Consider the following 17,590-nt stretch of genomic DNA (forward strand, 5'->3'; position numbering starts at 1 on the left):
TGCAACTATAACTGCACAATGTAAGACATTAAGCTGAATTAACAACTATAATTAACAGTTACTCTGCAGATTCAGATTATAATATAAAATATAATGAATGATTATGTATTATTATAGATTAATCTATACCCAGCAGTTTATAAAGTATTTCTACACTGTTGTGTTGGTGCTTTTACCTAGTAAGAGATGTGAGTATTTCCTCCACCACTGCTAAGGAGTGTCAGAAAAATGTAGTATCACAGGTAGTCACTATGCAATATAATGGCCCCTGTCAGTGTTATATATTGAATTACCAACTAAGCAGCATTTTAATGTTATAGCAGGTTGAGGATACCAGTGTTATATATCATCAAGTGGTTTTATCAATGAAAGTGTGTATTTTACAAGCTCATCACTTGTGTGTAAAATCTGAATTAATATGTTACTTTCCATCTTGAGAACAACTACAGATGCAGCTTTTTGGCACTGAACAAAAACAGTCACATAAACTGTTAAATTGGAATACACAAAGCTAAATAAATTTATTCTTTTTCTACAAAAAATCCAAACATTGTCATGCTTTGTCCAATGTAGATAAATAGAAATCAGGATTCACCAGAGAGGGGAGGTAATGCAGCAACATTACCAGAAAATACATACTAGAATCAGATGTGTAATGTGTGTTTCTGCCTGTGTAGTGTGTGCTGTCTGGCTGTGCGGTGTAAATACTGGAAAGCATGTCCAGCGACATTGTATCAATGAAACTTAAACTGTATCTGAGGTTATGATCAAAGAAATCTCAATCAAAGCCCTTGTGTTCAAAGTCAGGTGGTCAAAAATAAGCATTTGCAGTGTTAGTATACATAACAACAGAAAACAACATTCTTCCAGGGATACATTTTCTGTATCACACTTTCTTGTTAAGTCAATGACACAACTGCATAATGAACATGTCCACCTGACAAGCTGTACACACGGTGAAACTCAACACTGTCTACATATGTTCTGAGTTTACTGACAAAAGAGAGTATAAAGGTAGGTGTACAAACACTCAACAACCACATATTTTTGGGCTCCAATACACATGGACTTCAGGTTATCAAATACCTCAAGGTCACCTGACCAAGTGAGAGGTTAACCAATATATAATGACTGGCTGAAAGACTGCAGTGGCTATAGTGATATAAAGGCGGAATTGAGGTTTGGCACTTGATCCTGTTCCCATGGAGTCCGAGGAGAGAGAGGGAAGGATCTTCATTTTCAGAGATCGAACCTGTATAGATAGTGACAACTTTGAACATGCAATTCAGATCAACATAAGCAGGTTGCACACTTACGTCCTTTGTCGGTTTTTCAGCAAAATATTGTAGCATTTATGAAGCATCTGGTCACTGCTACAGTATTTTAGTCACTGATGTAATTTAGCGTAATAATGCAACACAGAACACTACTGAATAATGCTAAAACCTGATGTATTTATATGTTACATTAGCCATCACGCAGTGTATTTATCACACTTTGTGGCTGCACCGTAAAGCCTAAACCCAGCGAGGGTTTACACATTATATTTTATATTCCTTTGAGTTTTGTGTGTACCCACTGCCCTCTTTTCTTTGTGTTTTCTGTGCATTTGTTTCTTTAGTTTTCTCGTTTTAAACACCCAGGGAGAGAATGATTAAAATGGAAAACAATACAACATCTAAATATGCAAATATATGACCTCCTTATGGGATATAATTAATTATAATTACATAAACAATCAGCACCATTTCTAAACTAAAAATAAGCCCCAGCAAAGAAACATAACACTGCTGCTAGAGAATTGACAATTTTAAGATTAAAATTATGATTTTGCTGAGTTAATTAATAAAAGTTGATAGTAAATTATTTAGTTTTGTGTTTAAGTAAACATTTTCTCTATTATTAAAGTTTCAGTTTATAAATGTATTGAATGACGTCAATAAGGATTCAAAATACTTACAATGAAGAACATAAGGGCACAAGAGGACCAGGCAAGGGCCACAAAATATCCATCGCTGCCGAATAGTAAGCCACACAACACTGTGAAGATCATCCTGGAGGAAAGACATGAATGAAAACATCTTCTTAGTTTACATGGACGAAACTTCATTTTAAAATGTCCTTTCTTACAAAACTAAATTTCAACCACTGAGCTAAATAATAATCAAGTTGTCTAAATCTTTCATTTACAACTTGATTTGTTCAGTTGCTATACATAATGAGGAGCTGCTTTGGCCTGAAACTAATCGCTACACTCATTCAATTTGTCGAAAATGAATCGTTAATTCATTTTAAAATATTTGCTTCTGAGGTCTATTTACCCAACGTATTTGTATCCGCTGTAGGCGATGAGATCAAAGGTTGAGAGGTCGCTGTGTACAGTCAGCAGGTACAAACTCAACAGCATCACCAAGACCTCAATGATGATCCACACGAGGGCAGTGCTGGCACACAATCCAAGAACCTCTGGACTGAACCTTCACACAAGGGCAGCACACACTCCTTATTTAACTCATTTGATACAAACATATTTATTGTGAGTCATAAAATAAATTAGATGAGGGGGAATTAGTCACCTTTTCTGAATGCCCAGGGCCATTCCAGCAAGTAAAATGTAGGTAATGAAAGCCATTGCTAAAATACAAAAAGGACAGTTCATGTATTAAACAAGCATCTCAAAATACTCTGCTATTGATAATTTTGCACTTATGGAAAACTTACTTGGGATGTACAGATCAGGTGCATTCACATCCTGTCTTGGAGTCAGTGGAGTGTCCCGATGGTAACGAACTTCCCAGTCCTGCCAAGAACACACAAATACAGTATGAATCACCCTGCAGAGTTCAATCACTGATTTTTTCCCCCACAGGCATTCATAGTTCACAAGCACAGGAGACAAATCTTTATTTTCATATACTGAAGGCTAGAGCTGATGTAATTTAACAGACACAATGTAAGGCATTAAGCTGTATTAATCCATATGTTATGTTGAAGAATGCCTGCACTAAAGGATGAGCCTAGAAATACTGCATATTTTTGTTACAGTCATGAAATCCCATGAAAAGACAAAATCAACAATGTAATGGTCTGTCTCGCAATACTTTCTGACTTCTATAGTCGGTATATTATCAGGGCACAGAATGTTTACCGTGGGGACTTTATTTACAATCTGGATAAGATAAAGTGTGTGGGAAATAACTGAGCTCAGTGTGCTTTCATTTACTCACTGGCTATCACAGCATTATAATGTTCATGAATAAAGCTGGAATAGTGATTAAGTGGCTGATTATCTTGTTTGCGTGGTTTCAATGTGATAACTGGCTGAAAATATGATACCAGTGAAAATTATCGTACAGTTTGGAACTATTAAATGTTTTGTGTTGTCCTGTACATTGATGTGGGACAAAGTCTGACAGGCTGAATGGTTCTGATTACCTGATGTGTATAAGGGAACATGAGGATCATAAGTTTCTTCAGTACATATCTGGTGTCGACAGCAAAGAAGTATTTCAACTTGTTCACTGACATGAATCTGCCGATCTGAAAGGGAGAGGGAGAGCAAACATTAACTTAACAAATGAGGAGCAATAGTCTACCAAAGTTACAGATGAGACAGAGCCATTTTTAAAAGGCTGTGCCTGCCCTCAGGACAGTGCATCACTTTGGCTGACATCCAGTTTATGTATTCTGAGCCAAGGTTGCCAAACCAGTAAATCATCAGTATTATTTATCTGATATCCACCAGAAATGCATTCGTTTAAATGGTTCTTCATTTATTCCTGGGTGAGGAAATTGTGTTTATTTTATATTAGATAGAAGACCAGAAAACTTTCTACTTGATTGGAAACTTGATTGGAAACTTGAATGAATGAATTGGAAAAAATGTTTCAGCTATGAAAAGGCTCTGGATGTGACTAAAATCTGGCAAAGGATCATTAGAGTAGCTGAACAGCAGAATGTATCAGGCTTCTCCTGGAGAGAGAGGGGGAGACTGTGTCAGTGAAAGAACACATCTGTGTGGTTCCTTATGTTGAGAAACCTAAAATCATAAACTTACAAATGAGAGCTAGTTTATCTGAAAATAAATAAATAAAATGACATAAATATAACCACCTGTGTGGAGGAAAACATTTCTTCCACAGCTGCAAAGCAAATTTCTGTATTTCAGATATCTCTAACCTCCTGTTTAGACATAATATCACATATAAAGGGGTTCAGAGTCAGGCTGGGCCTTGATCTTTATGCTAGGTCATACGACTTCAGAGAAATTTCAAAATGTTGTGAAAACTGTTCAGAATGTGTTTAGGTTGCATTTAAACCTGTATTTATGACTGTTGCCTTATGATCTGAATCACCCAAGACATATTTTGTGTAGAGTGGTGCCAATTGTCCAAACTAGGTCTTAACCAGATTCATAGGTTAATGGTTTAACACCCCAATCCCCCATTGAAATGCATACAGCACTATATATAATATCTGAAAGAACCCTACGAATATCCTGCTTTTCCTCACCTCTTTGTTTACCATATCCTTTCCTTGGTTAGCTAAGGAGGACCCGTACATCATTGCAGCATTCGCCATTGGATCAGTAAACAGGTTGTTCACTCCAGGACCTCCTTGCATGTCATTTGAGGGTCCTCCCATACTGTATCCAGGAGTATAGTATCCCTGACTGTTCATTGCTGGTGCTGCAGAGCTGGTGTCTTCAAACAGGACAGAATCTGCTGTAGGGGGAGCTGCTCGAGCTCTCGGTTTGGCTGTGGAAAAGATGGACACAATGGATAAAAATGAATGATACTTCATGGAGTTAGAATCTTACTATCCACAATATCAAATACACACATAGACTGAAATCCACCCTAATTAGTTAATATGTTAAACCCATCACCATGTAAAGTGCTTCCCTAAGTAATAGAGAAACAATGCTCTGTGATGATCAAAAAAATGTACAGAGATCCTTGAATCACGCTGTTATGCTGCATAACAAGGTCCCCAAATGTACAGCCACAGTTGTACAGAGCTTTTTTCAGAGACAAGAGGAACAAGGAGTCCTGCCGCAGGTGGTCTAGCCCCCACAGAGCCCTGATCTCAACACCATAGAGCCAGTCTGGGATGACATGAAGAACTGTGGCAAGTTCTCCAGGATGCTTGGCACAACCTTGCAAAGTACCTTGAAAAACTGTGTGCAACAGGATAACTGGTGCTATTTTAGAGGCAAAGTGAGATCACAACAAATATGGATTTGATTTAGACTTTATAGCCTTCATGAAGGTAGGATTTACTGAAGCACTGGTATATTAGACTGCATCCGTTTTTGTGTATCGCTGCATCTGTATTAGACTGCATTGGTTTTAGTTTGTTGTACCTAAATAATTGGCATTTAATAGTGCACGTCAACAACCAGGTGACAGCACTAATTGCGTTTGTTCTGCTGTGTGCGTCTTGCTCTAGCAAGAAACAGGAAGTAGGTACTATGAGTGGACATTTAGCAAACTTTTTCAAAAATGTCAATTGATGGTTAAACGGTGATTCATCTTTACACTTACTTGCTCGGTACCCATGATGTGGCAAGTCCATTGTAAGGTTCGCTGACGTTAGCTTAAAATAAAAACAACACGTTAGCAACACTTCAGCTTGTTGAACGGTGTGTTCATCTTGGTCACATAACTAAATGCTTAACCGCTTGATACTTGATACCAGTAACGGCTATCTCACAAGACTTTTACACCAATACTTGCTAGCTCCCGAGCTAAAGCTAACATTCGCATAAACTTATTTAAGGGAGCCACTGTTGCTGTCAGTTAATGCTAGCTACCTAGCCAGACAAGCTAAGTTAATAACATCATATTTTCGGCTGAGGCTCCGCTGATCGGGGTAGGCGACAGAAATACTTTAGTAGGTAGCGTTGTAAGTGTCCAAACAGCTTGTCTGGGGAATAATACAGCGATTATGAAGAAAATATTTTGGATAACGGCACTTACCTACACAGCTAACGTTGGTAGCTAGCTACGTGGCTATCAGACTGTACGGGCTGATCCCTCCCATCCACTGCGGTTGGCTGACTTCACTGTGCCTGCGTGGCAGAAAACATGTAAGTACTAATCAGAGTACACAACTGTCCCAGTACACACAGGGCTAAGATTTAGTACTAGTAATTCAGTGTGTTACTTTCCATGTGTTACCCTTTTTTGTTTTGAGTGGACAGTAGGTTGCCTTTCAGTCGTTAAACATCTCTGAGCAGCAGTGGTGCAAGAAGTGCTGAGATGTTCTACTTAAGTAAATCAATAAAGTCATTATGGTTTATAAATCCAGTGCAACATGCAACACATTACAGTAAGCTCATAAAACATGATGCATTACTACTGTACTTTTGCTGTGATCACAGTGTATTTAAAGGACATTAACTCAAATACTATACTTTAAGGTTCTTATACTTGAGTATTTCCACTTTATGCTGCTTTATACTTTTCACTACACTCCAGAGAAAAATACTGTTACACTTTTGAATTCACCTCATTGTTTGATAATTTTAGTCACTAGTTACTTTGAAGATGCAGATTTTATACACAACTGATGAGCTTGTAAAATATACCTTTTTATTGATAAACCACTTGATTGTATATAAAAGGTTAGAACAGGCTCCACCTCAGCCTACTATAACATTAAAATGCTGCTTAGATGTTAATGCAGCAGTAATGATAATACAGTTGTATGACTTATAACAATAGCAGGGGGTCATTATGTTGTATAATGACAAACTTGTAATACTACATTTTTCTGATACTCCAGTGATGGAAGACGTACTCACATCTTTTACTTAGGTAAAGATAGCAGTACCACAGTGTACTCTAAGCAAAAGCCATGTATTGAATTATTTAATTAATTATTATTTAAGTAAAAGTACATAAGTATTAGCATAAAAATCCAAAAGTACCAAAAGAAAAAAGCAGACTGGTTGAAGTCACTACATACTTTCCAACTTCCAACAAACAGTAGTCTCTATAATGCAATTAAATGCAGCTCCATCTGGACCAGCTGCAGTGCTGCTACTTAAACTTTTGCTGCTTAAGAACATTTGGTTGCTAAAATGTCAAATAATAATATTCAGGACTTCTACTTTTAATACTGTATTGGTACATTGATAATTTTAGGCTCTGAATGCCAAGCTGACAAGAAATTATATATTATATTATATTTCCCTTACCATAAACAATAAAAATTATTTTTTTGGTTATAGTAGTATTTAACCAAGTTCATTCAAATTTTATATGCCTGTACACACGGTTAATTTATGATGACCATAGTAGATATGACACACACAGTATGTCAATATTATCTCAATAAACTATAACTGATATACTAATAACTCAGATAATCATTAGTCTTGGTACAGTGAAGTTCAAAACTGCACTGTACAGTCACAGTAAGATAATCTACACATTGTACTTAAGCGTGAATTGACAAGGCAACTGTAACACCCACTAAACCAAATAAATTCAAGTGTATGTGGCATGAGGTTGCCGTTATGAGTGTGGGCTGAGTGTGTGGGTGTGGATGACTTATGTGAGTACATGTGGAGATTTTTCTAGGTGAGTAAATTGTAATGGAATTTAAACAGCTTCCTTCCCCCCAGAAAATGTTAACTTTTGGAGGGAAACTGTGGAGTAAAACAGAAAACAACAACTTACTCACACTTTCAGATGTGAATATATATAAACATAAAAACATTTTTATTTAGTAACATGGAAATATGTGCAGACAAAACTTTTCCTGGTTATATAAATGATAAAAGTCACAACAGGAGGATGAATGTAGGTGTAATCGGAGAAAAAATGGTGGCCAACATGTTGTGACATGTCACTCTTCAAGACATATCAAGTGTGTCATCACTGAATTCCTGAGTCTTTAGTCATTTGACATCCACCTTTATGCCAGATTACCTTCATGTGATACTATTAACCACAATGAAAAAAAAAAAAAAACATCCTGCGTATATATCCTCATCATTACAGGGTGTGACACTATTGAAATCTGAAACATGAGACTCAGCAGTTTAATGGGTTAGTGAAAAGAAAATATAGGCCTTGTAAAATGACATTCTGCTGCTAGCTTCAGTTGTAAATCACTGTCTCTAGTTTCATTCATAACTTACGAGGAAACCACAAGTACAATGTCTCAATTCCTATATAGATGAGACTGTTCATCTGTAGTTTTTTTTTTCTTTTCTCAGTTTAACTCCTTAAGGGTGAGTTGTTTTTGAATGGACTAGAAACTGTCTTTTCAGTTAATTTGGGGATTAAAAAAAAAACAACTTTATTCCCATGAGTAGAATTAGCAGTAATATGAGACACTGTTGCAACAGTCAGCAGCTAGGAGAAACCAGCCTTTGCCGGGAACTCTGCCCTCAGGGACTGCAAGGTCAGCAGCTGTTGTGACAGTCTAAGCTTACCGAATCTACAGCATGCATTTTTCGAATCTTTACTAGGTGCTATATTGTGCTTGCAAGTAAAAAACAGTCGTTGAAACGGGTGGTGAAATAATTGAGCAGCTTTGTGGAAATGACTGACTCATCTCCACAGGCATGTGTTCACATTGATGTGGTTTGTAAAGTGAGAGTGGCTGCCAAAAGCCTCAACACAATTAGGCACATGCACTGAACTTTGCCTACACTTTATGATGTATGTCATAACTGTAGTGTATGTACACCCTTTCATATTGATACATGTACAAGAAATGGTGGAATTTCCTCTTGTTATGCGAAAGTATTTGTACATTTTGGAGAATATTTTAAAGTCCATTATTTCATGTTAACATGAGATTACAGTAAGTTAGTATACTTTTAACTGGAGTTAAAATGACATACATCACTGAACACAAATGTTTTTATTATTTCAAAATAAGAGCTCTGACACTGCTATGAAAATAAAAAGTAGAAATCTTAAGTTGACTTCATTTAAAATTAATAAAATGTATTAATTTACTTTAAGTTAATGATTTAAAAAAAATCTTGATTTCATTACATTCCTGTATGATGTGTTGCAGTGTGAATTTAAAGTCAATAATTTTACAATGTACACAGCTGTACTAAGCGGTATACAGAGTATACCCAAGTTATACTTTTAACAATAATAAACCCTTTCTCCTCAACTTTTTAAAACTAGTGTGATCCCTATCTTCTCAGCTGGTTGAAAAGGTAATGATCATATATAATAGTTTCCTTATCTCTAAGAAGTACAAAATAACAGTAAAGTGCACTTTAAGTAACCATACTTTTTACATTTTCATTTGCCGAAGTAGATTTTTTAACACTAAAAAATCAACCTTTGTATAAACAGAAGAGTATGTTTGTGACAGTGCTTCCACCGGATTAGGAAATACTCGTAGTATTTCCACCACCACATAAAAACCAGAGCACAGAAGCAGAATAACTACTAGTATCAGACCATGAGGTGAAGCTGTCTGAGGAATCCCGGGTGATACTCTCAAGAGGAAACTCTCACCAAATATGGTCAACGACGTCACACACACGTGCTAATATTCGTAAGACACTCCAGACAACACTATTTCCCGTAAGAGCGGAGGGGCGTGGTAAACCTATAGTCCCGATTTAAGACTTTACAACTTCATAACCATTCCCAGACTTTGTCTTCTAGATGCGTGACTAAGGATGGGGATGTGCTGAAAGTTGTTTTCGGACGTTTTAGCGCGATTTGAAAAAGAAGGCGTTGCGAGATTTTCTTCTTTCTCCCCCCTCGTAGACATCTCAGTTTGGACTCGCCGACTTTTACGGACTTATAGCAATACAGTGGGTATACCCCGAATTTGAATTGACATAGGAAAGACTCAACCCGAAACTAATTCCGTGAAGCTTGAAGGCTATATAGCCCCAGCTGGATTCCATTTTCTCTTCATTTGAACAGAAAGGATGTATCGAAACTTTGGGAATCAAGGTCGGGGCAACCCGCCGTACACAGGCAGCGTCTCTGGGTCAAACACCGGATCACTGGGAAGAACCAGCACCTCAACTACACAACCGGAGCAGGTAGGTGTACCTTAGTTAAATCAGGCTACGGGTTATCCCTGACAGTTAGGAGTCAAATCAGTATAAAAAAATATGAATTAAACACGTTACAATAAACATGTAATACTCTTTAATACTGTCCACTTTTTATGTATTTTTTGCGTAGTTATACTATTAATTATACTATTTGTGTATGTAGTATAAAGATGTAACTCATTATATATTAACATAATAATGATGCTTTATCATCAGTCCTCTTTCACTTTAATAACTTTCAATTTATACCTCAGACACAATGTGTTTTGTTATTGATTACATTCTGAATTTAGGCCTTCGGTCACAGTACTTTGTCCACTAACTTTAAAAAAAAAAAATCTGTTTTCCTAGAAGTTGTCCATGGCAGGCAGCAGCCAGTTTGTGCCAAGCCTCAATGCTATCACAACCAACCAAGACCTCCAGTGGCTGGTCCAACCCTCCCTCATGCATCCACCAGGTCCTTCAAGATCACCAGTACCTCCTTACCCAACCTTCTCAGGGGCACGGCCACTGGGTCAGCCACCTTCCCAGCCCCATCTTCTCAGACCAGGGGTCATAAGAGCAGCTGCAAACACTACAGCTTCGACAAGGCGCAGGAACGATGAACATGTAAGAAAGAATAAAGTAGTATTTAAATAGAATCTGAAACTTTATGATTATATATAGTGCCAAAAAGCATCTTTTGAAGAGACACTGGTGATTGTGGATTTGTTGCATTTCTGCTGTTTGAAAAATGAATGGTGTCAATGAGAGAAAATGAAAGGAGGCCTCTTGGGATTCATATTTTCCCTAGAGGGGACACAGATAGTGAGGTGTGGAGCGTGGCTCAGTCATTTCTGTGTAACTTGTGTGTAATATCCTGTTATACTCTGACACACCTGTTTCATTTCCTTTAGAGTTGCGCATCAGATGAATCCATTCTGGAACAAGAAGAGTATTTTGTTATTTAATACATTTTTTAAATTATTCTTGGTTAGATAATTTTTTTTTTTTAAAAAAAGGGAAAATTTAATCTCCAGAGGCAAAAGCACACTGTTTGTGTTCTTTTTCAGTATTTACTTTGAGTCGATGTTGACTCAGTAAAATTATCACCTGTGACACACTGTTTGCAATGATCTGCTTTTTGTTCGCAGAGCAATGTTGCATGTCAAAACAAGTTGGCACAGATGTTAAAATGACCCAGTTTAACTCAACTGTAACCTTGAGAACTGTTATCGTTTTTGTCATCTCCACAATATGATTATTTCTTTTTGGTTTCATTTGGCACAGATTGCCACATATTCCCGTCACAGTTTTGTTCTTCGAGATGAAATTTCATGGTACAGGAAGTGAACTGTCATGTGACTCACAGGGGCAAGTCACTTCTGTGACTCACACCTGAGTCACTGCTGGGGTCTGAGTGTTACTCATCATCTTGAAAGGGCGGGAAATATGGGATGAACAGTAATTAATCGGTGGGGCACTGGATGAAGTCAGAGTTTGGGTGTTACAAAGACACAAAAGCTCAGACATTTCAAAATGTTTCAACCGCCATGACTGTGATGACTCAGAGCACACACATGGTGGTAGTATTTCTCCTGTGTCATGCTGCCTATGGCGGACTCGAGACATATCTCGCCTGTACATTTGATATTTTAAGATTACTCGTTTGCCCAAAGCAAGAGGGCAACCCAGTCCAACTTAAAATGAAATTGGTCTTGGAGTTTGACTTTCATTACACCATGTCAGTTTAACCTGTTTTATGTATTTTAATATGTTTTTCTTCTCTTTCTCGTCAAAGTTATCCCATGAAGACATGGAAAGACGCAGAATAAGAAGGGAGCGGAATAAACTGGCAGCAGCAAAATGTCGCAATCGCCGACGGGAGCTCACAGACTCACTGCAAAGTGTAAGTGAACATTGTACAAAATGTCCCAGCATTAATACTTGAAAGACAAGATACAGGTCTCAGTCAGGTATGAAAGAATTAACATATGTGTCTGTGTCTTTCTACTTTCCCCTGGTGTAGGAGACTGACCAGCTGGAGGATGAAAAGTCCCGTTTGCAGAAGGAAATAGCTGAATTACAAAAAGAGAAAGAGAAGCTTGAGCTGGTCCTGGAAGCTCACCGTCCCATCTGTAAAATAGAGGAGTCTGATTCGGATTCTGACCCAAATCCATCAATTTCCTCTTTGGGAGGCATCAAAATGGAGCCAGAGGACTTCAGCAGACCTGGACCCTCAACCAAACTTTCAACAAAGATGGAGAAACCCAAACCAAAGATAACTATCCCCACCAAGCCTTTGACATCGTCTGCCCCTGCTGCCGCCACTGAATCAGAGTCGCTCCACACCCCAGTTCTCACTTCCACTCCCTCGCTAATGGCATTCACAGCTGGTATGGTTTTCACGTATCCCTCTGCCTCTTTAGACACCAACGCCTCCATCTCGTCCCAAGCTACATCACATCAGGGAAATGTCCAACAGTCTCAAGCTCCACAGCCCTGTGGGATAGCTCATCGCCGCAGCAGCAGCAGTGGTGACCAATCAGATCACTCCCTGCACTCCCCGACCATCCTCACTCTGTGATTGACGGCCCAGTGATCCTGGCGAAACACTAATGTTCATTTAGACGCAGTCATTGTGTGTGTGTGTGTGTGTGTGTGTGTGTGTGACAAAAAGGATCTCTGGGAAACCTGACAGAAATGAAAGTGATGATTGTAATAACCTTTTCAAAATAAGGAAATTGTGCATCTGCTTCATTTCATTTCTTTTGAAAGTTGATTCTATATTTGGATAACATGCACATTATTACATTATCAGGATATGAATGTTACACTCTTTTTTAGATTTTATATAAAAATACAGACTTTATATTTCTAATTTTAAAAGCTATGAGGTGGAAAGAATGTTTGAGGTTTATTATGAAAGAATTGCATGCAGAATATATATACAAGCCTTCTAGAAATAACTGTGATAACATCATCTAATGACAAATAATAGTAATAAATCATATATAATAATTATACATACGTATAATGTTGCATTTAATGACTTGTTCTATTGTTACGTCATGTTATGTAACACTTTATAAATGTTTTCACCAAGAGAAATAGAGTACTTACAAATAAATGGTCCTTATTTTTGTATGAATTGTTTAAGAATTCTAATATAGTCTATGCAAATTATTGACCACTAAGGCTGGGCCATAGGAGTTAATATAGATTACATAAGCACATATTTATTTTTGAGAGTGTAATATATTTTTTGGTAATGTTTTTATTTTCTGTGTCATATGAACTGTTTTGGTGGGCAGTGCCTTACTTTTCTCTTTTGTCAACATTGAACTACTTCACAGATAATAAAAAACAAACCTTCCTAACTGTGTGGATATTGTAATGATGTAATATTACTGGTAAACAAACAAACAACAAGATGAGTATACTGAAATGAAACTTAAAAACAACAGATTCAGTTGAGAATCCACATTTCAAGTTTGCAAAATAGATTTTAAAATTTTTTTGTGAGACTCAGAGACACCAGGTTAGCTCAAACTGGAATATAATATACTGTAGGAATGAAACACAGTTGATTAATTGTTTCATTCATTTAATTAATCAAATATGAAATATTCTCTTATTTCAGGGATTCCAGAGTGAAGACTTGCTGCTTTTCTGTGTTTTATATCAATATAAAATGAATATCTTTGACTTTTGGACCTTTGGTTAGAAAAAAAAATAAGCAATTCGAAGACATAACCTTTGATTCTGGGAAATTATTATGGGCTTATTTCAATTTTGTGTCATTTTACCGATTAAACGATTAATTGAGAAAATAATCTGGAGAATTATCAATAATGAAAACAATCATAAACTGAAGCCTTTTTACTGACTCAATAAAAGGATTTGATGGCTGCTGCATATACTGACAAACTAATAACCTCTCTGTGCCCCTCAAATGTGAACACTGTGTTCTCTGTTACTCAATTTCCCAAAAATGAAGCGAATCTCTTGCTAATACATACATGGCTCAGAGGGCATTGGATCACACTGCTAAAACGGGGTTAGAGAGGGAGAGAGAGAGAGAGATGGAAAGAGAGTCAGATTGAGGGCTAGAGAGCATGAGAGAGAAAAAAATCAGCATGTATACTTCTGTCAAAGGACGTCTGTGCATCAGTAAGCGGGTAAAAGCATTACTGCCCTCTTCAGTTCTCCAGACTGTGCAAATAGGAATCCAAAAATAAAATTAATGAACATCCATAAGTCAGTCTGTATGACATAAAGGGAGCATCAATCAAGTGCAGCTGGTTCAGACGTGAAGGTCAAAACAACAAGTACAGAAATCAATCCTTCATTTTGTGCCATGTAAATGTAAATTCTAGTTTCTGCAAAGTCAAACACACAAAGAAAGGTCAGAACAGCACAAAGTGTCATACCCATTGTATTTAAAGCTCTTCAATGCACTACGAGCATAGCCCACCAATAAACAGCTAACAACAAAATAAATCTTTTCTAATCCATGTGCATTATCTATGATTTAAACTGAAATCGGAAGTAATGCTAGTTAATACAGATAAATCAAGAGAAAGAAGGGTCAAAATTATGATAGTAAAGATCCCTAATGTTACAGGGTAAATACAAGGCATGAGTTACAGAAGAGAAAGCTGGCCATCGCTCAACTTAAACAAAGTCTGTGATATGCTAATTGAACATCAAGAACAACAACAATGTAATAAAAAAAAAATGTCCTACAAGTGAATTTGAACAGCTTGGCTTGAATAGAATAGAATAGAATAGAATAGACTGAAATCATTAAAACTAGTAGACCTTCCAGTTTGATATAAAGAGTTTCCAGTTGGATTTAAAAAAGTGACAGAACTTATTCGGTTCAGCTCTGAATGAGGTCCAAGGACATTTATCATGTCTGATCCAAAACCTTATAATAAGTGTACTGGTTCTGGCCAGGCTCTAGCACGTGTTACATTATGAACAGCAGCCCCACCCGCAGTTAACCTGAGGGGCCTTCACATCAGACTGGTTCACAGGCCTGTACAAATTGTGACAATCATCATGCACATATGGCACTCCAATCCTGTCCTGAGGAAGAGAGTGCATAAAATATTACTCATTATTGGGCATCTAGCAAAAGCAAATATCAAATAGTTTCATATTTTCTTTTTTATCACAACTCATCTATTTCAGTGCTATCGGAGTTCAGTGGACTAAATATGGCTCAAAACTGGATTGAAATGAATCTTTAGATCTGTGATTTAAAGATCCATGATAACGCTGTCCAGTGCAATAGAAAAAAGGCTTCTACCAGTGTAGGCTAGTCCAGTGCATGAGATAAATTTATATATGCGACCCACTTTTTTGGTCCCATTTTTTTTTTTCAACAACAGACCACTGAAAAAGAGAATTTCCCAAAAACAGATGAGTCGTTAGAAAAACACTGTAAAATTTACATACATTATCATCTGGCAAACATCTATTAAACGTCCTGGTAAAGTCCTGAAAATGTTTATAGTGAAGAATCTTTGTCAAGTCAAAACCTAGTGGCACACAAATCTTTGCAGCATTCAGAAGGCCCTAATGCTTTTGCACCAATTTAATTATCTGTATTGTCTGAGAAAGCTTCTGTGTCTGTGTCATTCTGTCAGTCACATCACTCCTAGTCTACAGCTTCCTTACTCGGGTCGGACAAGCCCTGACTGCTGACGTAAACCTGTCATCAGTCATCAGGTGAGCACACCAGGTGAAGCTGGTCCGGACTTCCCACGCTGCCTGTGCTTGAGCTTCCGTCTCCCAGGTCCCGGGCCACCATGCAGGGCAGGTTGAGCTCGGTGGACCCGCCGGGGCTGGAGTCACTCCTACTGACACACTCCTCCTCCAGGACCAGGCACAGCTCCTTCAGGTCCAAATTCTCCTTCACCAGCCCGTCCTGCATACGCTCCAGGTCGGCGAGCTTTTTCAAGTACCCGCCCAGGTCCTCCCGCATCACTTTGGCTGCGTGATGCCCGAACAGCTGCCATTCCCTGGCCAACTTCTTCACTTTGAGCCTGTCGTCGTCCAGGAAGCAGCACAGGTCCCGCAGCTCTACGTTTTCCTCCTGCAGGCGCTGATTGATGACTTTCAGTTCCCTGATTTCGAGGAGGTGTCCCTGCAGCTGTTTATTTACCTCTTTTATCAGCCGTCCTCGCTGGATGAGGGCTGATATTTTCTCTGACTCCTCTTTACGCAGCCGGTTCACCAGCTCCTCTTTGGAGCACGCCAGCAAATCCTCGTCAGACATCTTTGACAGTTCTCTATTTATTATCTCACCCTCGCTACCCATTTTCTATTAAAAACCACACACCTAGAGGGTACCTGAGAATCTATTAAAAGCGCTGAGATGTCGAGACTTCAATGCTCAACACAGAGTCGTCACATCCTCGTCTTCATATTCATTCAGTGTTTGCCAGATGTCATGTACGCACCGGAGGCCAATTCAAGGCAGAAACATGTGGTATCTTCAGGCTATTTAGATGGCTTTCTTCAAGGCCCAGCGACTTCAGTCCTATTTTTTGCTGAACCCAGTGTCTGTTCTCTGTGGATAATGCCTTAATTAGGTCGTGTCTGAAAATGCACCGCAAACCCCCATTAATGTCAATCTGTCATCCTCTCAACAACAGGCTGTGTTCTCCAAAGGCCTCCAGGAATATAACTGTCCTTATTTTACCTCCTCTCGCAGTATTTTGAAGGCAGCAGTCGCCCTGTGGGCTTTTCTGTGCTGTTTGTGCAGAGGCCCGGTCAATCCACGGAGGCTTAATCCAGCAGCCTCGGATGCACACCCTGCAGATGTTGTGATTTTTACGTCGCTGGCATCGTCTCATCCGGCTGTGCTCCGCTCGCCTCGGCTGAATGAACTCACCTCCCCGGTGGCTGGAGGAACAGTCCGTACGGTGCAGCAGCTCTTGTTGTTATTATTAATATTTATTTACAAAGGAGCCATTCTTTATATGAAAAAATCACAGTCTAATCTCGTCCTTTATCCGCTCAAAATAAGTGCACCGTCTCTGCTCATCCTCTGGAGCTGCACTGTTTCCACAACAATGTCCGCTTCCACCACTTTCACGTCTGTGTCTCCGCTTAGCAGCGAGCTGCGTGTCAAGCTGAAGCACTGCCGGAAAACGACCTCTTCAGCCTTCAAAATAAAAACACATATTTGTAAACTTTTGATGAAAGAAGTGCGGAACCGTGGCAAAATATGTATATTTTTTGGGAATGTATTTAACTACAAAATAGGTTTCTTACTTATCGAAACGTTTACTTTCATTGATGATAAGCCGCTCTTGTTTCAGTGCAGAAACATGTTCCTCGGCAACATTTGGCTTTATTTTGTGGGATTTTTCCGGAAGTTGTACTTTTTATGGCGATTACTGCATTAACGGTAGTAGTAATCAGAAATATTTGTGGTTTCCTCTGATGTTTACAGTGGTTTCTCGACACACCATACTTATGGCATGGTCGTAAATGGTAAAATAGAATCGACCAGCTTTGTAATCCCGCTGAACTGAC

At 38.4% G+C, this 17,590-nt stretch overlaps 3 protein-coding genes across 5 annotated transcripts; 1 reads left to right on the forward strand and 2 right to left on the reverse strand.

Annotated features, from left to right (window-relative positions):
* Positions 1–91: 91 nt before the first annotated feature.
* Positions 92–6,089, reverse strand: yif1a (Yip1 interacting factor homolog A (S. cerevisiae)). 2 transcript variants are annotated; one of them, XM_041048928.1, is made up of 9 exons: positions 5,986–6,009; positions 5,547–5,598; positions 4,513–4,757; positions 3,436–3,540; positions 2,722–2,800; positions 2,577–2,634; positions 2,322–2,477; positions 1,961–2,054; positions 92–1,252 (listed from the first exon to the last, which is right to left on the reverse strand). In XM_041048928.1, the coding sequence occupies exons 2-9, from the start codon at positions 5,575–5,577 to the stop codon at positions 1,094–1,096; spliced, it is 927 nt and encodes a 308-aa protein (XP_040904862.1). In that variant the 5' UTR covers positions 5,578–5,598; positions 5,986–6,009; the 3' UTR covers positions 92–1,093. The 2 variants fall into 2 exon arrangements, with proteins under 2 accessions (XP_040904862.1, XP_040904861.1); XM_041048927.1 differs by having other exon boundaries at positions 93–1,252; positions 5,982–6,089.
* Positions 6,090–9,512: 3,423 nt separating this feature from the next.
* fosl1a (FOS like 1, AP-1 transcription factor subunit a) lies at positions 9,513–13,735 on the forward strand. Of its 2 annotated transcripts, none has more exons than XM_041048620.1 (4): positions 9,513–10,042; positions 10,412–10,666; positions 11,838–11,945; positions 12,066–13,735. In XM_041048620.1, the coding sequence occupies exons 1-4, from the start codon at positions 9,926–9,928 to the stop codon at positions 12,621–12,623; spliced, it is 1,038 nt and encodes a 345-aa protein (XP_040904554.1). In that variant the 5' UTR covers positions 9,513–9,925; the 3' UTR covers positions 12,624–13,735. The 2 variants fall into 2 exon arrangements, with proteins under 2 accessions (XP_040904554.1, XP_040904552.1); XM_041048618.1 differs by having other exon boundaries at positions 9,522–10,042; positions 10,409–10,666; positions 12,066–13,605.
* Positions 13,736–14,368: 633 nt separating this feature from the next.
* Positions 14,369–17,127, reverse strand: ccdc85b (coiled-coil domain containing 85B). Its single transcript, XM_041048621.1, has one exon. It carries the CDS (start codon positions 16,365–16,367, stop codon positions 15,765–15,767), a length of 603 nt encoding a protein of 200 aa, XP_040904555.1. The 5' UTR covers positions 16,368–17,127; the 3' UTR covers positions 14,369–15,764.
* Positions 17,128–17,590: the final 463 nt, after the last annotated feature.

This window comes from Toxotes jaculatrix, chromosome 10, assembly GCF_017976425.1.
Source record: "Toxotes jaculatrix isolate fToxJac2 chromosome 10, fToxJac2.pri, whole genome shotgun sequence".
Classification (NCBI taxonomy): Eukaryota; Metazoa; Chordata; class Actinopteri; family Toxotidae; genus Toxotes; species Toxotes jaculatrix.